The 22,920-nt window shown below is 38.8% G+C and overlaps 1 protein-coding gene across 3 annotated transcripts in view; it reads right to left on the bottom strand.

The window, feature by feature from the left end:
• Window positions 1–22,920, bottom strand: part of lamb2l (laminin, beta 2-like) — a 54,166-nt gene that overhangs the window by 19,798 nt on the left and 11,448 nt on the right. For all 3 annotated transcript variants that reach the window (XM_015060646.1, XM_015060647.1, XM_015060648.1), the window contains 11 exons: window positions 22,069–22,148; window positions 13,128–13,297; window positions 9,088–9,223; window positions 8,868–8,941; window positions 8,188–8,376; window positions 7,630–7,693; window positions 6,682–6,884; window positions 5,120–5,240; window positions 3,778–3,966; window positions 905–1,084; window positions 702–814 (listed from right to left, as the gene is read on the bottom strand). In XM_015060646.1, the coding sequence (XP_014916132.1) occupies window positions 702–814; window positions 905–1,084; window positions 3,778–3,966; window positions 5,120–5,240; window positions 6,682–6,884; window positions 7,630–7,693; window positions 8,188–8,376; window positions 8,868–8,941; window positions 9,088–9,223; window positions 13,128–13,297; window positions 22,069–22,132 (1,503 nt within the window). In that variant the 5' untranslated portion in view covers window positions 22,133–22,148. The remainder of the gene's footprint in view (window positions 1–701; window positions 815–904; window positions 1,085–3,777; window positions 3,967–5,119; window positions 5,241–6,681; window positions 6,885–7,629; window positions 7,694–8,187; window positions 8,377–8,867; window positions 8,942–9,087; window positions 9,224–13,127; window positions 13,298–22,068; window positions 22,149–22,920) is intronic.

Here is a 22,920-nt window from a genome sequence, read left to right as displayed (position 1 = left end):
GGCACACGCAACCCTGCCCTGCTTCGCTCCGATCAACCACACATCCCAGATGGTTTGCACCTGACTCACCCTGCGGTTACAACAAGTGACGAGATGGAGTTGGAAGACGCTAAACAAAAGCTAAAAATGAGAGAAGTTACACTTCTTACTAAAATTATGGACTAAAAATTAAATACAAGCTTTTCAAAATAATATGTTGGATTTACTTCAGACTCAGGCCTGTAATTAATATTAATTAGTCGGGTCAGATCAGGCCTGGACAAATCTAAACTCTAGTTTTCGCCTCTTGTTTACTATCCTCTGTCTTTACATTGAAATTTAACTTCTCCCTTCTTCTCCTGTTTTTTTTTTTTTTTTTTTTTTTGGAGGATCAGCAAATAACTTCTTGGTGTATTACCACCACCACCTGGTATGAAGTGTGGCTTAGACTTTGAGTTGCACCACTTTCCAACCCAGGATGAAAATCCAGCAGAACAGTGGTACAAGTTTGGAGAATCGACATCAAGGTTGAGTACTAGTGATTACATCACTAGTAATTATCACTACGGTTACTAAGATATTTAGCTTTGGATACATGTCTGGAAAAGAAACCTTCTACCTCAAGTTGAAGTTGCTATTTTAAGAATGTGACATGGACAGAAGTCAGGTATGAAATGTAAAAAAATAAAACAGCCTGATTTATGACTCTTCAGATTACTAACCAGACACTGGTTGCAGTAGCGACCCGTGACGTATCTTTTACAGGAACAGTCCCCACTGATCTGATCACAAGGAGCATCCATCAGTATGATGCCCCGGGGGTCACAGTTGCAAGCTGATGGCAAAATACACAAACACACACACACTGAGCCCCAGAAAGTATTTCCATCAAGGCTGCCTGAAGTGGAGATAAACACAGACATACGTTGGCATCCCAGTGGGTCGCTCTCACTGAGTCCATAATAACCCGCCTTGCAGTCATCGCAGCGCTTTCCCTTCACGTTGTATTTGCAACGACACTGTCCTGCGATCATCCCCATTCCCAGGTCGGTGTGGCTGTCACACACACCTCCCTCCAATGATCCAACCGGGTCACAGTCGCAAGCTGGAATTGAAGTTTTCAGATTCAAGTTTATTCACAAAGGAACTAAACTTGTTCCCCACATTGAGCTAGGCCTGTCACAATAACAACTTTTGCTGGACAATAAATTGCCCGAGAAGTTATTGCAATAAATAATAATATTGTTGCTTTGAGAACATTTTCAGGTGATGACATAATGACATAAAAATGCAAAAAAAAAAAAAAAACAAACAAACATTCTGAAAGATCAATAAACTTTAAATCCTTTTGAACACTGTTAGTAGAAGGCATTTTAAATATCCTAAACAAATAAACAAAAACAATTGAAACAACAAATAAAATTATTATGAAGGCTCTGTAAACAAAATGGCCCTTCAAAAAAATGGCTGGATGAGGCCAAAGCAGCAGACTGAAGACTTCAGTCATGAAGTTTTTGACAGAAAAAGAGAAAAAAGAGAAACAATAAATCATGCAAATGTAAATTATTGAGTTCATTATAATTTATTATGCAATTAAATAATGTATTGCTTATTGCAACAGGATTGCGACAGGCCTGCATCTAGCACCTACAAAATAAAATTACTAGTGAAAATTAGAAGCTTGAGTAAAAACAATATATATAAAAACTACAATAAACACAGCATATGTTCAAAAATGTATATGTCAATAATACATTTCTTTTGGATGACATCTTTGATCTCATGCATGTTACAACTGTTTTCCAGTTTTTAGGCAACTAAGCTGGCCACTTTGCAATTGCTCAGGAAAAGAGGGGAAGGATATTTGGACAAACATGTTGCAGATGGGACTTGGTATAGGATAATTGGCAGAATATTTTCTAGTCAGTCCATCATCTCCACCGCTCTTAAGCCGATTGATAAAAGCAGACATACTAATATCTTTCTGTATTTCTGAAACCTGGTCCAAATTATGTGGCATTTTATGTTCATCTTTGAAGTGGTGCCTCGTAATGACAGTCTCTCTAAAATGCATTAAAACCTAATTGGATTTTGCCTTGTTTTGGCTGGTAAAATATTTTCATTATCTCAGGTCCAGCTGATCAACTGCTCTATAACTAGGTTATCAAAAGTTCAGACAGTTTTCGAACCCCTTGTGAAAGTAGATCTTTTTGTATTTCCGAGTCCTTGTCCTTGAAATATTTCTTTATCTTTGGAGTGGATCCTCCTTTGGAATGGAACAACGCCAGTCTCTCTAAGCGATGTTCCAACCTAATTGCTTCCTGCCTTCTATTGGCTGGGAGAATGTTGTACTGAAATGGAAAATATTTGACTGCTCATTGGAAATGGACAAAGGATGTCATATACAATGTTTACACGGAAAAGATCAGATCCATTCTACAGGCAAAACTCATTTTATAGCAAATGCTAATCTTTTTTTCCTTATTTTGAAAACATAGATACTGATATTACTTCATTCTTTTTATTTGTGTTTATATTATCTATTTATTTTGCTGTGTTAGGGATGTTGTGGAGGGCTGCAGTTTTGAGGGAAGAACATTAAAAGTTTATTAATACCGTTGTAAGTGTTGTTGAATACAGTGTTTGTTCAATAAAATGCGTTGATCAAAAAAGATTGAACTACAGTGTTAGTGTCTGTTAAGAAAATACATTTAGAATATGCTAGTTTTAAAACTTAACATGTCTTTATTGAAATAGCCTAATTATAGTTTTCAGATCAATAACTTATTCTGCCCTATTGACCTTTATTTTACCTGTAGTTACAGCAGATTGTTTGCCAAGATCTTTTTGAACTGCCCTTTGTCTGTGTGGGAAACAATCAGGCGAAGTTCCAGCTTTCACACTGATCTGTAAAAAGCCGTAAAACCAGGAGTCCAGGCCAGTAGAGGAGAAGCTCTGCTTCCAGTTTGTTTAGACAAAGGGGACAAATCGCCTTTGATCTTGAAAACAAATTGCAGGGAGTTTTTAACTTTAGAGAGGGTCAGAGACAGCTCCTGGTTGGATGAGCAAAGATATGCCTCATTTGAATAAATTAAAAGACAAGAATACGCCTTTACTATAAAACTTTGTACACAGGAGTAACAAATCAGATTTGCTCTTGCAATTCTCCAAAGACGTCTTTGCACGTCTTTGCTTTCCTTTCTTTCTTCCTTTCTTTCTTTCTTTCTTTCTTTCTTTCTTTCTTTCTTTCTTTCTTTCTTTCTTTCTTTCTTTCTTTCTTTCTTTCTTTCTTAATTTTTTTCGTCTTGTTTTCTATTTGTCTCAGGTAAATGAATGTATGTCTCTGTTGTTCTGCAGTTTCTGTTGTAATTTCATACGTTGTCTTCTATTGGACTAAACTCTGTAATTCTGTGACGTCAACACTCATTGTTTTTTGTATGGCTTCACTTCGGCCCGCCGGGAGAACCTGGGATCCGTGAGAAGATAGAGCCAGAGATTTTCCAAAATATATTATAACTTAAAATCTTCTTCAACATGTCCCAAACATAATTACATAGGGGTGCTGTGGTGGCACAGGGGCAAAGCACAACATACGTATTGAGGCCATAGTCCTCGTGGTGGTGGTCACAGTTTCGATTCCCAGTCTAGCAACATTTGCCGCATGTCTTCCCCTTCACTCATTACCCTCTTTCCTGTCGAACCACTTTCAAATAAAGGCCACTAGAGCCAACAAAACCTTTTTTTTTTTTGGGAAAAAAAAACAAACAAAAAAAACATTATTACATAAAAACACCTCACCAACACAGACACGAGGGTCCCGAATATCCCTGTTGGGATCTTGGTAGTAGAACGGTTTGCACATCTCACAGTTGCGTCCCATTGTGTTGTGCAGACAGTTATCACAAACTCCACCGCTGGTGTTGCCCATCGCCAAATACACCGCCATGTCAAAGTGACACTGGTTTGTGTGGCCGTTGCAGTTACATTCTGCAGAAAAAGGTTTAAAAAATCCAGGAAATTAATATTATGTAACATAAACAAAATAAATAAAATAAAGTCTAAAGAATTCTTAGATTTTTTCTGACAAACCAACACAAAGTAGTAGTGATGCACTGAGTCGTTTTTTCCAAGGAGTTGAAAATGTAGAAATATATATATATATATATATATATATATATATATAAAACCCGCCTATATACTTAAATGCCAAACACAGCATTTAAGTGCTGTGTTTGGCAAAAAACTAATCCTGCGCATCACTCTGAACACACCATCCCCATGTTGAAACATGGTGTTGGCAAAGTAATGCTGTGGGTATGGTTCTGGTCAGAGTTGATAAAGTGGATGGAGCTGCAAGACAGTCCTGGACAAAAACCTAAAACTCTCTGCACTTGCTCATTGATTGTAAAAGTCTAGAATTTAAAATTAAATTTGAAGCTCTGAAAAACTTTGCATGGTTTTGAGTCTTGGTACATTTGAGAATTTCTACTTAACCATGTAGAATGTTTTCAGCAGCTTAGCCAAAACGGCTTAAGTTTTTTCATTTCTTTCTTTGTGTGTTTATGCGTCATGTTTTAATGCTCTCATATGTTGCTTTGTTCATCTTTTATTTTTTGGAATCTCTCAACATATTTTTTCTTATAGCACAGTTATAATTTTCCTTTGTATGTTTGGTACCGTGCAAATAAGCTTGCTTAGCGTTTCAGCTGGAACATGACCCAAAAACATCCAGTCATAGTGCAATGTCGGGACCAAACTAAATTAAACAATTGCTTCTGGGTGCTCAGCTCTTTCCTCCACTATCAGGCTGATGAATACAAGGATCAAATTTTAAAAAATTTCAAATAACATCAGATGTCAAGAAAGAGGAGAACTGAAGCTGTTTATTCTGTTTCTTCTTGTTTTGTATTCTGTTCCGTCAGCCTAAAATAAAGACACGTAGAACTTGGAAGACAAGATCACTCGTCCGTTTACACACTCTCCTGTTGGTTGTCTTAGAAAACAAGTATTTGCAGATCTGTTTTTGCCAGATGAAAGATTAATTGTATCGACTTAAAAAGCAGCTTCAGTCTTCGTTGAAAAACCTCATGATCAATAACATCTTATAAAGTTTGGCTGAGATTGTGCATGGATGGTCTACCTCTGCATGTGTGTGGGTCCTCTGTCTCCGCTGGTCTCCAAGGTGAGTCATTGTGGAAAACCTTGCAGCGCTCACAGTTCAGACCTTCAGTGTTATGCTTGCAAACACAGCGGCCATGGATCTAATGAATCAGAGTACAGAGAATTATGAGATAAAAATGCTACAACATCCTGGAAAAACGAGATCAAATGAGACCATTTCATTAAAAACTAGAATAGACATTAGATTTCTTTTGTTCCTCTTCTGGTTTCAGGTAACAAGACTATTTTTATTTTAATATTTGATTGTAAAAAAGATCATTGGTTGATTTTAAAGTTTAGCTTCACAAAATCCATTAAGTGATTTAATCTAATAATATTTACAATAAAATGCTGTAAGATGTCAGATAAAGACACTGGACTGTGTCTTTGTGGCTAAATACATGTAAATATAAAATACATTTTACTAAATTAGTGTGAATTCATAGGACATTATAGGTAAGCAGTGCGAACGCGTCCAAAAACAGTTGAGATCTCGACCAACATAACCCAACTAATGGGCAACCACCCAGGGCGGCATCTAGAAAAACAAAGGGTGTTCCAACATGACAATGATTTCAAACACACCAGAGCTGGCTTGGAATCAATAAACACATTAAGCTTCAAGTAAGCACTCACCTGCACATTGAAGAATGTAAAGACTATCCCTACAAGTCAGCTCTGAGTCCAGAGAGCAGTCAGTTTAAAACGAAACCTACCAATTATGCCATGAATAGTGATATAATCATACCAGAATAATGTCCAAAGCTTGTTGTCAGAGTTCATCTGTAACTTTCTCAGGCACATCTAACCAAGTATTAATAGGAATGTAGGTATATATATGTGAGCTTATCAGTATAATATTGAAAAGATAAATCCATAACTGTGTGTTCCTTTGCTTAGCAGTTTGTATTATTTTCATTAATGCAGCTAGTCCTCCACCAGCTTGAACCTCTGCTTTTAAAACTGAAGTATGTAACTCCTCTGCCTTCTTCCAGGGCTCACTAGAAACAACCAATCAGAGCAAGGAGGAGGATCTTAGCGCCATCAGTCACCCCTCTGTGCAGCGCTGCTCAACCCTCTTATCCAATTCCTCCCTTTACTCTCTGCTCCACTACAGCTTTTTCCTGATAGCAGAGCCTGTCATAAATGCTTGCAGTTTTCCTGTACAGAAAGTCATTTTGCTGCCTTGAACACATTTAGCAACAAGTACATAAAGTTGACTGACAGAGCCAAGACCTGCCTCTTTGCTCTGATTGGATGTTTTTGGTTGGGAGCGGTGTATTTCTTCAGATGGTAATAGAAGTTCAGGCGGGGGGAGGAGGAGATCGATCTTTTCCCAGATCATCTGTCTCATAAATACTGTCAGGATATGGTAACAGTTTTAACAAATGTGTACGACATATATATTATATTAAAATATGGGTTTTCTTTTTTTTTTTTCCCAAAAGTTACATACTGCAGCTTTAAGTCTACATTTGGGTGTTGGTCTCACTTCAACACACACAATGCAATTTGTGCTAGTGTATTAGTCTGTTAACCCACCATGCCAGTCTCATGGGTGTTTACCCCTGGCACTGGTGCGCACTCTGAAGCATGTCCGTAACAAAAACAGCTTCCTCGGACCACCAACTCATTAATGGCATAGTAATATTTCTGCAGAACATCCGAACGGCGGTCCAGCAGATCGTCTCCCAGCGTGTTGAGCTTTGTGAAGTTGATGCGCAGGTTGGTGATACGCAAAAGTTCTGAAGAGAAAAAAACAGATCAAAATAGCCTTAATTAAGAGCTTTTTTAATTCAAAGAAGAAAATTACAGTGGAGACACTTAATAATCAAAACAAAGATTATCTGGAAGGAGGCCAATACTTTTCATGGTGATGTATGTTGATATGTAATAAAGAGTATTTTTCATGTCACTCATTGAAGTTTATTCAGTTAATATAATTCAATCGTAGGTGTGATACCTTTCTTTAACTCACTTTTCCTGTGTCTCCATATTAATATGCCTTAGGGGCCAACCTGTTAATGAGTTTGAGGTAAACAGCAGACTACTTGTCTAAGTTTAGACAAGTAGTGTGTTTTTTTGTTTTGTTTTGTTTTGTTTAAGAAAATGTAGTTGCAACATAAAGATAAACAGATGAAGTTGAGTCTCATTCTATATAATGCAGTTTGGCTGGTTAGATTATTTTTTTATCTGCTTTCATCCTGCTGATTCATCAACCTTCGTGATGATGGATGTTTTCTCGTGTTCCAACAAGTCTGTGGAATACAGGAAGCATGCTAATAGCAGGTGTTAATGAGGAATCTTCTTATCAGGAGGCAAAAACTATTTCACTGTCTGATCTGGGTTCTCCCCTAGCATGCAGCCTTAGTTTGCAAATGGCTTGTTCAAACAGGTTTTGTTAATGAATAAAAACTGACAAAAATGTCAAGGTGACATTATACACTGATGATGATGTTATTGTTTCATACACATAAAGTCTTCACTGACCTTGAATCTCCAAGCTGTAGGGATCTTCTACTGGAATTGCTGGATCCAGCACTTTAAAAATGACCTTCATTACAGAATAAAATAGTTTAGGGAAAAAAAGTTGGAGAAAAGTATATTACAATTTAATTTTAGGCATTAAAAAAATAAATCAAAAGTTTGATTTGTGAAATTGAGACCCAAAATCTATCATTGTCAGAGGTGGGTGCTCATTACATTTACTCAGCTGCATTTATTTGAGTAACTTTTAGGGAAAAATGTACAGATTTTAATTTCTTTGCAAATGTAGATTAGTGGATAAAATTGATTTGTGGTCCGAGGTATTTATCAGTGTGCCCCGGTGTGGAGAAACTGAAGTGACAGGGGCTAAAGTGTTTTTCTGTCTATATGGTGTCAGCGTGTTGGTTCAACTGTTTTGTATTAGCTTGTTGGCTAGCTCCCCACATACAATTGTGATCCGTTTGTCCTGTAAAGGGCCTTAAGTCGTAATTTGCTTTATTTGAGTTTGTGTGATATTAGTAAAATAAATAATCTCTTAGAGTCCCAAATTTTCCAGTGTACCTCTCCATCTTTAGAGGGCTCGATATCAGAGTAGCGTTCTTCACAGATGACGTCGTTGATATGGTGCAAGCCATTGGCGGGGATGCCAGGGAAAGTCCTGGTACAGTTCTTGGCGAAGTAGCGGTAGGGGCGCCATGTGCGGCCAAAATCAGCTGATCGCTCTATGATCAAAGCTGCAGGGCGAAAAGTCTGGAGAGGTTCAACGAACACAGAAATTATTACAGCACAAGTCAAAGTCATCAGTGAGTTTTGTATGACAACAAATACAAATAGGAATTCAAAGTCATTTGTGTCAGGAGAGCAACTTCTCTAAGTGATTTGTCTAAAGCTTTTGCTTTATGGTAGATCTGCCAACAGATAGTGAGATGTACAAAACAAACAGGCTTGAGTAAGTCTCCAGCAGATACAGTATACTCAGAGACAGAAAGGCAAAGGCAACTTTAGTTTGGGTTTAGACTCGGGGTCTCAAACTGCATTCCTCAAGGGTTCGGTGTCCTGTAACTTTTAGATGTTTCTCTGCTTCAGTACACCTTCATTTTGCAGTCTTTAACCACAGCCCTATGTAGTGGTTTGCTTTGATTACCATCATGAGTTTAACATAATGTTATTTAATTTCTTTTCACTTAGCTTTGGAAAGATAAAGGTACATTTCAAACTACATCAAATTACAAGGAACGTACCTTAAACTTCATGATTAGATGTGTGAAGTGGAATTCAGCCTCAAGGTTCAGTCTGATGCCGACGTCCTCCTTACCTGCGACAAACACACCAAGATGTGTCAGGAACAAATGACAAATCCTTTAGTCTCAGCTGTTGATCCTGACACAGGTACCACGAGAAAACAGAGGCAACAAGCAAACTGATCATGCGTGTGTTCATCGTTGAAGGGTAAATGCACACCATTGACAGATTTCCAAAAGTTCTCATTCCCATTGAGGTCTGTGAGGTAGATCACGTTTTCGATGCGGTGGCTGTTTCTGTGGTGGTAGGGATCATATGGCCGACGGGAGTCGCACTCGAAACACTTTTCTGGATCCTGATGAGGCAAACAACATATTCAGCATCAGAAGAAACCAGAGAACAGTTGGACTTGTGTCAAATGTTATGCACTTCTCATAACAACCCCAACCATGACAGCATATTTTCTTGACATTTGTATCTAGACTTGAATGAAAGCTGATTTGAGACGAGGATGCAGTATTGCTCTTGTGGGGTAAAAAGGGGATTCATTTGAGAAGAGGCCTTGAAGAGGGGCACAGATGGAGCAAACTGGGGCTAAACAGAGAAATAAGGGGAAGTTGGCACAGAGAACCGGTGGATTCCAGGGCAGCGTCTCTTAATTAGGCTGTTGTCAAGGGTGATTAAGCTGGCAACAACAACGTGGCTGTGAAATGGACTCAGCTGAGCCGGGAAAGGAAGCACAGTCATGGATGTGCATGCATGTCAACTTTTACATGGCTGTGCACATATGAAAGAATAACACACCAGTTTGAGACCTGGAGCACGGATGCGAGCTGGATCTTATTAATACAATGTTCCTTAGAACCTATCAAAGTCATACAATTTCAAACATCTTACCTGTAAGAGCCAACACTTAGATTCAAAAGTACTACTTTGACTTTGATGCCTGTGAAGTGAAGATATATCAGCCAGATCCTAATTAATCTGGTCTTTCAGGCCCTCTGTATTGCTGATGTTGCCCTAAAGACCCTTCCCTCCTCTTCTCAGCTCTCATTTGTCTCCCATTAGTCAAGCCTGGTCAGCTGAACTAAAGGGTTTTGCTTTAACAATCCACTGGTTAAAGTCTGCAGCTGATTTGACAACACTTTTCTTTGTCGTACTACAACGGTAGTTTCAAACACAAAAAGAAAGTACATCCCACCTCCCTCATTTGGTTTCCATTGTACCTCAACTCAGGCTGTGAAACTGAGACTTTGCTGCCGTTTTCTCCTCAGTGATTGTCTCTTTTCTTTAGTTTTTCATTCACGCCCCCCTTCCTCACATTTCCCGTTGAGAAAAAGCAAATAATATGCAGCGATTACAGAGTAAAGGAGAGATAAAATAGTAGACAACAACCAGCTTACATACTTCCGCTCTACAGAAAACTAGAAAAAAAAAAAAGAGCCTGAAATCTGATCCTGCAGAGCAGAAAAACACTACCCAGGAAACAGACATTGAACATGAGTGACAGATGATAGCGTGGACATTTGAAAGCTGGATGACAAATGTTTTCTGTGGGGCTCTGAAGTGTCTTCAGACATACCAGGCTGTCACAATATCCTGACCCGTACTGTAGTAAGTAAGGGTGTAGAAAGCACAGAGCATCAATTATGTTCACCTGGAAGTTGACAGTGGTTAATATTCCTGCCCTGAGGCAGTGGAAGTGCAGGCACAAACATGCAGGTGTGCGGAAATGCACGGATGTGAGCTGGATGAATGTAAACATGATGGTGAAAACGCCAGGAGGAGTGCAGTGTGTGCAGGATGTTTTAGCAGAGTGTCCCACTGTGGAAAGAAGCTTAACCCAAACATATGCTTCTCTTACTTTTCATGAAATATGTTTGAGATAGTTTTCAGTTACAGTAGTTACAGTAGATACCCTGTATCTAACAATTACAACCTACTGCTGATGGAGGTTCTGTGGTGCTGAAGGGGCAAAGCACAACCCACATATGGAGGTCTTGGTCCTCAATGCAGATGTCACAGGTTTGACTCCCAGACTGGTGACCTTTGCCCCATGTCTTCCTCCTCTCTCATTGCCCACTTTCCTGTCTACCCATTCTCAAATAAAGGCCAGTTGAGCCAATAAAACCTTTTAAAAAAAAAACATACTGCTGATGAATAGGGCTACCTATTAATGTCCTATAGTTTGCATAAGTATATTAATTTTTCCTTTGTTAACACTGTACCAAAACTGGCTCCAGCCCAGGGGCCCACATCCTTGCAAATCCAGCCCTTGTTACAACACCCATTTCTTCTTGTTGGAGGAGCGGAAGATGAGGTAGTTCCAGTATTTGAATGAATCTCTTCTGTCTAAACTTGCTAATCAACTAGAGTTTGTTTAAAGTGGACTGAACAGGGCTGGTGTGAGTGTACCCTTAGACAATATTTATAAGAGTATTTCACCATGTTTATATTTCTCCTCTGTGCAGATCCCATCTGCAGCTGCAGGGAGTTTTAATCTCCTTATATGCTGGTTATAATCTTTAATATCCTACTAAATCAGCTCACTCAATTAAATAATTCTTTTTGTCAGGAGTTTTATTTCATCTAGCATACCCTGACTCTTTGAATACATATTCAAGCATACAGTTTTAATATTTCAGCATATGCATGTAATCTTCAATATATGTAGGCTACAGCAATGACACGACCCTGCTTAATGAGACCAGCAGCTACACATTTAGCCTCTCTAAGGGATTAAACTCAAAGTCACTGGTGAAGTGCAACCCACAAAAATTATATACTGAAATATGGCTTTAATTTTGGACTAATCAGAACAGCAAACAAAGATGTGATAAACTGAAAGAGAAAATGTGACAAAAACAGAGTGTGTGTTTAAAGAGGGTGGAGCCGCTAGTGAGTTAACAGCTGGAGGGGCCTCACTCATCAAAACTACAAACAAACAGACAGATGAACAATTATAGATGAAGTAGTGATGAGTGACTGATGGAGGAGCATGAAAAGAGAAAACATAACTGCAGTTTTCTTTTCCTCCTGACAGGATGGCTTCATATACAGTGGCTTGCAAAAGTATTCATACCCATTGAACCTTTCCATATTCTGTTACCACAAACATAAAAATATATTTTCTTGAAATTTTACATGAAAGACCAACATAAAGTGGTATACAATTGCGAAATAGAAAGAAAATTGTACATGATTCAAAACATTTTTGCAAACTAAAAAATGAAGAGTGGCGTGCAAAACTATTCAGCCCCCATTTTCTCTGAGGACAACCAATTACCTTCAGAAGTTGCCTGATAACTGCTAATGTCTAATAGGATACACCTGTGTGTAATACAATCTCAGTACAAATACACGCATCTGTAACCCTACCAACACGACGCCGTCCACCTAAACTTCTAGTCTGAACAAGCAGAGCACTGATCAGAGAGCCAACAGGCCCATGGTGACTCTGGACCAAACACAGATCCACAGCTCAGGTGGGAGAATCCATCCACGGGACAAGAATTATTGTTAAAAGAAAACCATAAGAAGTCCTATTTGCAGTTTTCCAGAAACCATGTCGGACACAGCAAACATGAGGTCAGAGACCAAAATTAAACTTTTGGCCAAAATGCAGAACGCTGTGTGGCAGAGAACTAACACTGTCCATCATTCTGACCACACAATCCTCACTGTCAAATATGGCAGTGGCTGCATCATGCTCTGTGGTGCTTCTCTTCAGCAAAGACAAGGAAGATGGTCAGAGTTACGGGACGATGGACGGAGCCAAATTCAGGGCAATGTTAGAAAGAAAACCTATTGGAGTCTGCAAAAGATTTGAGACTTCTCACGCCACACTTTTCAGTTTTTTATATATAAAAATGTTTTGAATCATGTATAATTTTCTTTCCACTTCACAATTGTATATCACTTTGTGTTGGTGTTTAACACTAAATTTGTGGCTGTAATATGACAAAATATGGAAAAGTTCAAGGGGTATTACTTTTGCAAGCCACAGTATAAACTGTATGGAGGACTGATGACCTGATAATCAGGTCAAGTTCAGGATTAAAGAAATGAATTTAAACCAGCACTTCATTCTGACACAGCATGCACAATAATTATGAGCTAAACTACCTGAAATGATCAAAACTGATCTGGAATAATCAAGTGCAATTATCCACTTTTACTCCCTTTTTTTGCTTGGAGCTTTCCTTCAGAGTATGAATTTTGTTCCAATCTTCCCAGTGAGTGTGCACTCATTTCCTCACCTGCAGGTAGCTGACAATACAGAACTGCTCCGGTCCGTCCAGACCGCATGTGGAGGTGGCAGTCAGGTTGACAGCTCGTCCAATCAGAAGGTTTCCAGTTGCAGGGTAACAGCTTCCCTCAGTGCAGCCGTGAGGGCTCGACGGGAGCTCCTGTCCAAATGCATTCAGAGCTGCATACAAACACAGACCCACGAGGGCCCACACACAAAAAAAAAAAAAACGGCTTGTAATTATTCTACCATTACAAGATTCCTCCATTTACTAATATAAAATTGAACACCACAAGAAAATCCAACCTCTGTACATTCAATACCGGCTAACTTGTTTCTAAAATGGTTTTCAAGTAATGGTTTCTACACAAGTTCAGCACATTTCAGATCAGTTATATGATAGGCAAATGGACATTGAACTTGTCATGAGTTGTGGTGGTTGGTGGTGAGGAGAGACGCAGGTAGACCCAGGATGTAGATGAAAATTATGAGTTTAATGAAAATGCTCAAAACAGTCCAGATCAGGTGGCACGGCAGAGAACATAGAGCACAACTAGTTACCGGGAGCAACTGACATACTGAAGACTGAAACAGGAGCTAGGCAGACAGGACTTCTCAGTTCCACTGGAGAGCCGACACACAACAACTGACGTACGACAATAGTAGACGTCCACAGGTGGACATAAATACACACGGGGTAATCAAGGGAACGAGACACACCTGGGAACAATCAAGGGCTGACAGGACAACATAGACACTCAGGGAAACAGGACTAAACACAGAAAACCTCAAAATAACTATACAGAAAAACACGGATCATGACAGAACTTCTCTTTACAGCAAACCATAAAACCAAAGTCAAGACACCAAAGAGGCATGAAATCCGTGTCAGATTTTTCACCGATACAACAGATGGTGATGAGAAATCACGTGGTTTGATTGGCTTGATTGGGGTTAAATTGTGTCAATGTCTTTTTAAGTTGAGTTTTCACATAATATGAAACGCCACCAACCACACCGTTTGGTATTGATTGATTAATTTATTGATTTATATACATTTTCTTTGTCGGAGGAAATTTTTAAACTTGTCTGTATTGAACAATAAATGTATTGTATTTAGGTAGAGTTACTACAGCCAAAGCACTTTACAGTAGAAATCACATCACAAATAAAACAGTAAAACAATAGAAATAAAGGTATAGAAGTTGTTACTGATTATGAGTATTGAATATTATCAATATGTAGCTCAATATGTAGCACCGGGCTCAAATACATGAAAAGATTTCATGTTATACAACACACCAAATACACATCAATATCACTCGTTATTAACACATAAACTACATGTTAACAGCACCCCAATGTAGAATAAACATGCTGCTTATGCCTTTTTGTTGGGTCATAAACAGATGCTGATTGTGTCTTAAAAGGCACAAAAAGGTATTTTATTTGTTGTTGATATTTTATTTGTGTCATTAACACGTAGTTTATGTGTTAATTACAAGTGACATATTTGATGGGTAAACATCACTTACTTTCCATATTGTTTGTGTGTTGTGTGCACGTCGACATAATGTGAAATATTTATGTTCATATGGCACTGGAGGCTTTCCATACTTTTTAGCATCTTCACTTTGATAACTTAGAGAGTTTTAAAAAAAAATCAACAAAATTGTGTTCACGTGACTGACAATGACTTTATGAGTTTGAAGTCGTCTAACCATAACAGTAATTGTCTTATTTTGACCCTGCTTTTACTAGCCAGTAGATCTAAAATTAATCTTTGTTCTATCATAATAGTGAAGATAGGAAAAGTATCTACTGGAGTTAAGATACTGACTGTTCACATGTGCACAAGACAATCCCACTTTGAAGAGTCTTTGTTCCAAATAGTCTGAATAATATATCTAAAAATTTCTCTGTTATTTGTTGGATTTCATTATGTTCAGAGAACATAATTTTAGTTTTACAGATGTAGTGAGCACAGCTGTTTTCCGCCACAAAAAAACATTATTTTCCTTAATTAAATCACTAAAGTCCATTTCATGTCTTACTATTTTAAGTTTTATGATCAACTGAACATCAACATACTAAGATATGAAGCTTTAAAGAAGGTTCATATCTTCTTTCAGAGAAGGCATGAAGCAAAGAATAATATCTTCAAAGAACTCCGTCTGTTGATTTGGAGACAATAGAAAGGCAGGCATGCTGAGGCATGATGGGAAAGTCATGGGTGGTTTCAAATGGAATCAAAAGTATTTTCTGTGAAAAAATGAAATACTGCATCTCTACTCTTGATGAGCATGGTAGTGAGAATTGCTTTCCAAAGTGTGATTTATTTTTAATAAAGATAACACAAGTAGCATAAAAAAAATTTTATGAGATGATATCAGTGTTTTTTTTTGTTTCTTTTATTATTATTGTAGTTAATTCCTGGTATTATCACCTTTCATCCTCAACATTTATGTCACTCAAAGTGCATTATCTACTATAATTCCATTCTCTTTTCAGATGGATAGAGTGAATAGGAAATGCAAAATAAATTTTTTTCTTTACTTTAACAGCAACTGTACGAATTCTAATAAAGATTTAGTTCTTTTCTCATTCTTCCCTTGTTCTGCTACATCCTAGTAGCCAAAACACTGGTTTGTGGAACTTGTGGAAACAAATGTTATTGACATTTTGGGTTCCATTATAAAAGCTGCACACTGTTCTTTTGAAATGACTGATTAAATGCACTTTTTCCCAATAACTGCCCTCCATAACCTACCCAACCATTTTTCACTGCCTACAGAAGGTAAAGAGAAAGCGTGAAGGCAGTGCTGATTCTGCTGAACCCTCAGTAGCCAATAAATATCTTTATATATATATATATATATATATATATATATATATATATATATATATATATATATATATATATATATATATATATATGATTTTGCTGATGGCTTTTAATTATTAGTAGCTTTGACAGAAAAGCGGTCAAAGTTAGAAGAGGTACACATGCGGTAAAAGTGGTAACACCTTATGCAAGTCTCTTAAAGAGGCAGTATTACATATTGTCCAGCCACATAGTGCCATTTCATAGCCCAATCAAGTAACTATGTTGCGTTCAGTTGTTATAAAAATGCTGAATGTATCAAATATGACTTAAAAGAAATTTGACTTCCTGATTTAATGCCTTGAAATTGGGCTTGTCTCTTTGAAAACTCCTGCTCTTTCTGACACTCCTCTGTTGACCCTTTAACAATGTTTTTTACCAGCGTTTCACTGAGAAGCAGCTCATATGAGCTCAGAAGAGGTACACTACCAAACTCCACGCAGAAAGAGCCCAGGCTGGGATCAGACTGGGATAGGACTTTCCTCCTGCAAGGCAACAGTGCATGCACTGCAGCCTCTGTGTTTTATGTTATTGTAAAATATGAAGAACCAAATTTACTTATTAAGGTCACACATTGCTAGCAGCAAATCCTTAGAAACTTTCCAAATGTTTTGCGAGAGCCGTTATGTAACCTGGTACTGGATAAATAAACTTAGCTGAATTAAAACAACGTTTTTACAAAATTATTATGAATGAATTACAGTTGCAAAGCATTTGGAGCATGCAAAAATGCAGCCTACTTGTCATGATTGCAGCCCTGCAGCCCTACCCTGAGTGTGCCGATTACTCATTACCCTCACCTGCACTGTGCTGCTCCCTATTTAAACAGCTGCTCGTCACCAGCTCAGTGTGAGATTGTCTGTTGCCACAGTCACAGCTTTCAAGTCTTGTTCCATGTTCATGAGTCTCCTGGTTTTCTTATCCCATCTGTTTTTTTGACCACAGATTTTGGCCTTTTCCCTCTGCTGTTGAAGATTTTTGATCTCCTGTTGCTGAACCCTGCCTGCCTCTGACCCTGCCTCCAGTTTTCTGTCTGTTGGATTTACATTGCCTGAGAAGCCCCTGTGCATGACCCTGGATTGTTTCAACGACTAAGTCTCTGGTTTGTGGATTTCGTCCCAGTCATCTGGTTGTCCCCTAAGTCCCCACGGCCCATTCACCCTACTGTCCCCTAGCTGGCTTCCCAACCCCTGTGGTTTCCCCATTCCTCAGTCACCAGTGTGACCACACCCTGTGGAGCCCCTTCTTACCCTTATTTTTTAATAAACTTTATGTGAACTTGAATACTTGTCTTGGCTGCGTTTTGGGTTCTGGCTGATTTTGCTTGTACATTACACTACTTGTTAAGCTTAAGGTGCTGTATTGATATTGGCTAGTCATCTTTTAGCTAACATTACCTTCATTCAACAGACTCTTAGTTTGGGGGGGAAAACTGTGAAACGTTTGTTGTGTTTTACTGGTTTGCTGCCGTGATTCTAACACAACTGAGTAGCTCTGCCCAACAGCAGCAGGTCTCCTTCATTGCTGAACAGGTGTAAACCCAGCGCGAGCGTCGTAGCGCTCATGTTGCGTTTAAAGGCGGCTTGGAAAAACAGGTTACAACATGTTAACAACGGATTAAACAAGTTCTTTGCGTTTTGCTGGTTTGCTGCCATGATTCTAACACAAACCTACGTAGCTCCGCACAGCAGCAGCAGGTCTCCTTCACAGGTGGAAACCCAGCGCGAGCATCGTAGCGCTCATGTTGCGTTTAAAGGCGGCTCGGAAAAACAAGTTACACCATGTTAACAACGGATTAAACAGTTTTAACTGCTGATAAAAGTGACAGAGGACACAGATATGGGAAGTGCAGAAGCCCCTACTGTATCAAATTGACAGAGGAATAACAGAGAGTTGGCCATTCTAAGGTAAAAACCCAGGGCTTACAGCGTTTTGTTTTTTTCAACCAGACTGCTTCCTGCGCCTCCCTTGCAATGGCACGGCGCCCCCCCTAGGGGGCATGCCCCACAGTTTGGGAACCTCTGCATTAATGTCACAGTTTCAAGCTAAATATTTAGTTAGCAAGCTAAATATTTTGCTTCAAAGTAAATATTCAGTTAACAAGCTAAATATTTAGCTACAAACTAAATATTTATAAGCTAAATACTTAGTTCAGCTATTGACCCTTTGCACATGACGTCACGCTCTTCATGACGCAGCTCACTCTGCCATAACAGGCGTCAAAACAACCTATGCACTCCTTTAAAACCTGTCATAAAACAGATAGCTAGTAGCCTAATATCACTTCTATGTTTGATTTAATTTTAAAAATGGTCATAGTATGCACAGACAAGGATGCAGCTGTCAATCATAAAGACTGGCAGCCCTCGGTGTGGATTTGTAGCAAACACTTTTTACAAGTTAAGATTAATGTTCATATACTTTATAAGTAAGTACGAATAGAAAAATATCAAATACTGCACTATGGAAAAGGTACGTACCTAACAATTAGTAACCATGGAGAAGATACCCCACCATCATGTAGCCATCTAACATGTATGTGAAAAACTGGTTAGCATCTCATCTTTTATACGTTAAGTCTCCTCTGGTGTAAGGAGAAACGCTGTCTGTGAATCCCAACCAGGTGTGCTATGTTAGACAAATTAGCTTGACTCAAGTAGAAGCCATGGCTAAATTGACAAAAATAACTTCGGAAAACAATTGCAGTCGCTCTGTTCAACACTCCCCTCACTTCCGATGTCAGTCGGAAGTGAGGGAGACGAGTTTCTGACGACTCTTTGCAACTAACTAATGATTAGTTGCAAAGAGTTCATATATTTTGTTAGAAGCTAACCATATAGCTAGCAAGCCAAATATTTAGGTCTGAGCTAAGTTTAGACCTAAATATTCACATCCAATAAGTGGAGGTGGACTTCCAAAATAAAAGCTGGATCTTCCAAACCTCTTTATACTCCTCCAAAGTTATTGTCTGTGGAAAGTTTTAATCTGTTTCACAACACTGAATAAAAAATTTCTTCCAGCCATTCAGAACAAACACACACACATGCACACGCATGCACACGAACACACACACGCACAATTGTAAATGCCTTGGCTGGTGTTCAAGTACAAGGTTCAATGTGAAGGATTTTCTGAATTCCTGTGAAACCTTAGCAGTGGCCGACTGACTGGAACGACTAACGTTTTTGAGTCACCTTTCAGGAAGTAGGATAGATTCCACAACATTGGGCAACAGTGTACCCCAACTTCTGAGCTATCTATTTCAAATGTAACAATGACAAAAGAAGACAAAAAGCTGAGAAATATACTGACTGCAGCCAAGAGACACCCAGGCCAAGCAGAAAATACAACTCAGTGTAGCTACAAGACTTCAACAGAAAACACAGATACAAGAAAATCATAACAAGGTCAGTTTAAATTTTATCAGTGTTGAGGCTGGAAGTATCAGGCCTTGGTCCCTCCCTTCTATTCAAACAATCCAGACAAAGATTACAGAGCTTGATTGAGAGCTACAACAGAGTGTCACCTGACCTCACTCTATAGGTATTACTTTACACAACAGGTTCATTCTCTGGTCAGACTATCCAGGTAAAGCTCCATAAAAATTCCACACAAAAAAATATTCCAATCCCTGAAGATAAAAAAGTAGATTTTTTTTCGTTTGGTTTATTTTGTCCCCTTTTTCACACAACAAAGACAATAAACAAAAGACAAGCACAGAGATTATGATGTTCATAAATAAATAATGAAAAGTATGCTCAAAATAAGCACCAGAGAGTACAAGAGAAGCAGTGACCAACACTAAAAGTACCCGGAAGGCAAGAATTTCTTTTTATCTTGGCAATTAATTTAATTTCTGATTTAGTGCTTCTGTTTGTTTTGCATCACTTCAATTTTTCACCACCACACAGGTTGTTGCTGGTGGGAAATATTCTCACTGATTGAGACAGTGATAGGGGTACCCTTCATATGTGTTGTGATCTGTCTGTGCTACTCTGTCTAGACACGTACCCCTTAGCTTTTCTCATAAATTAGCCTCAGTTTTAATCGCCGACTGAGTTTATGCTTAGGCACAGACCACACACTTGCTGAAAGTATGCCTATATTAGAAGCTTCGTGTCTGGTTTTGTCTAATGGATTTCTTCAAATCTGCTAGACTGAGACATATTTGAATAGTGTTTGAGGAGTTAATTATGAGGCTAAACCACTGTGAAACTCCCATAAAGCTATTTTTATTCTTTGAAGTGAATTTCTAGCCTCATCAGAAATGGCTTCAGAAATGGCTTGAGGTTCAGTATTGTTAGTTTATTCTAACAATAGAGATTGTGGTTCTCTGCTTGGTTAGCACATTTCTTCTGATGTGATCACATTGCTGTCGGATCATGAAGGAAGAGAAAAATGGTAAATGGATAAATACACAGCCTGACCGGAAAAAAAGTGCCAACTGAACTTAACTGAGCAACTAGGTATGAGCTTTTTATTGCACCAGCTGGTGCAATAAGAAGCACAACCATGTGGAAGAACCCAACCTGGCTAGAATCATTTCCACATACAATGTGAAGGGTACTCAAGAGGTTGGGACTAAACTGTTGTAGTCATAAGAAAACCACTGGATAGTGAAGTTAATTGGACAAACAGGCTGCAATTAGCAAGGAAACATAAAAGCTAGACATTAGAGCGATGGAAGAAGGTCTGATGAATCCAGATTGACCCTCTTTTAGAGTGATGGTCACATCACGATAAGAAGAGAGGCAGATGAAGTGGTGCAGCCATCGTGCTTAGTGTCTACTACCACTAGGAATGAGCAACCCGCTGTGATCTGGGGTTGCTGCAGCTGGTCAGGTCCAGGTTCAGCTGATTATCTGAACATACTGAATGACTAGATTAGTCCATCAATGGATTTTTCTTCCCTGATGGGATTTGGACATTCCAAAATGACAGTGCCAAGCTTTATCGAGCTTAAATTGTGGATCAGTCACCATAAAATCCAGAGACCTATTGAGAATCTTTGGATTGTTCTGGAGATGACTTTGTGCAGTTTAAAGAGTTTTTTTCCTATAATTTCTTTTCTGAATGGTCTAAAATACATAAAGACTTTTTCTACCTAACTTTTCATATTGGGCAAAAAAGATTTGGAGGTCAAAAAGAACTCCAAGTAGCTGTTTAATTGTAGTTTGTCTCCAGCAGTGTGCTTGAGACCATTTGGTCTGTCAGAGTAGCACGTGCTACTGGAGCATATCCACCCAGGAAAAGTCACACATAAATACCCCCTAAGGCATAAGCCTCGTGTATACAGCAAGAATGCAAGAACGTTGGAAAAAGTCACTCATCAGAGCCTCAATTCCAGGTGTCAGAGGGCTGGACACAACTTCTGGTTCTTTAGCTATGCTATACTCACAGAGCAAAGATTGTTCCAGGTATCTGCACCAACGTTCTTTGAACTAAAGTCCAACTTTATTGGACTTTACCAGTATAAGTGTCATTAAAGTTCACTGCTTCTATCCCTTCACAAATGCAGCCTTCTTCTAACTAGTTAAAGATTAATGTAAAAGCTGGAAGAAAAGACAAGTGTGTGCAGGTGAGTTTGATCAGGTGAGCTCAGATCTTCAGGCTTGATCAATCCATGCAATGTTCAATTCATCAGGTAAAACACAGACTAAAATCAGCATTAGTGGTGCAAAATATATCAGCATCAACATCAGTATTGGCCAAAGGAGGAAGGGAGGGAATTGACCATGTGGTGTTTGCTTGGTCATCTAACAGTGGTAGTGACGCAGTGCAGCTTGTTTGGCTGCTTTTCACAGTGTCAAAAGGATGGATTAATATATATAACATATGTAAATATTGGTTGTCATTCATAGCAGCAACATTAAAATCAGACATCAGTACTGACCCACATTTTCATATCGACGAATCCCTAATCAGCATATCTTATCTTTACACTGGACATAACATCTGAACAGAAAATCCCAATACAGTGGCACCAGTGTCACAATATGCAGTCACTAAAAGTTAAGATTTAAAAGCAAGCCTAAAATAATGACAAACATTTATGAATGTAACTCACCCAGCACCAGAAGGCTCAAATGAATAATTTTGATGGGCATCTTAATGGCCAAGTGGATGGACATCTGACTGTCTCGTTATCTGAAAAACAGAGAAGTAAAGCAATAAAGTAAATAATAATAAAAGAAGTAAATAATTAAAAAAGGATAAAGCAAGTGAAAGTATTTTTTATGGTTTTGTTTTTTTTTTATTCAGAGTTACTGAAACCAAGGTTCATGATATGAGATAACTTGAATGTATAATAAAATGTAAAACGTGAAGAGATGATCCATATATTATCTCTGGCGCTCATCCTTTTGGGGGCATGGAGGGCTAACGCTGCTTTCCAGCTGACATTGGGTGAGTTGTCATCGGTACTGCCTGGACAGAAAGCTAGTCCATCACACAGTAACACTGAGACGCACAAGAAAAACAACCATTCACTCACTCACTCCTAAGGACTATTTAGAGAGACCAATTAACTGTAGGAAGAAGGCAAAGTGCTCATAAAAAATCCACCTCTCAGACTGAGGGACAAACTCCTATCACCAAATATGAAAAATGTAACACCTTGAAATTGGGCCTCTGTCTCTTTAAAAACTCCCGCTCTTTCTGAAACTCTGATTTCATCACAACATGGCTCCTGTATTAGACCTTTAACAACGTATTACCAGTGTCACACTGAGATGTAGTTTGTATGATGAGATAAGCAGATGCGCTGTTCCAGCTGCTAATTGCTGCTGGCTAGTCTGAAGGAGCTGAGTGGGGGAGGGGAGCTCTGTGAGGCAGAAGATTTGAAATTGCAGCCCCGAGCTGCATCCCCAAAAAGAGGAGGAGATGCATCTTTGGTCCCTCAAGCCGTTTTACACAGCTG

Source organism: Poecilia latipinna, unplaced genomic scaffold, assembly GCF_001443285.1.
Source record: "Poecilia latipinna isolate Pla-1442-1.1 unplaced genomic scaffold, P_latipinna-1.0 Scaffold1733, whole genome shotgun sequence".
In the NCBI taxonomy this organism is placed as follows: Eukaryota; Metazoa; Chordata; class Actinopteri; order Cyprinodontiformes; family Poeciliidae; genus Poecilia; species Poecilia latipinna.
Note: the sequence above shows the minus strand (reverse complement) of the source record. Positions and strands in the feature narration are given on the sequence as shown.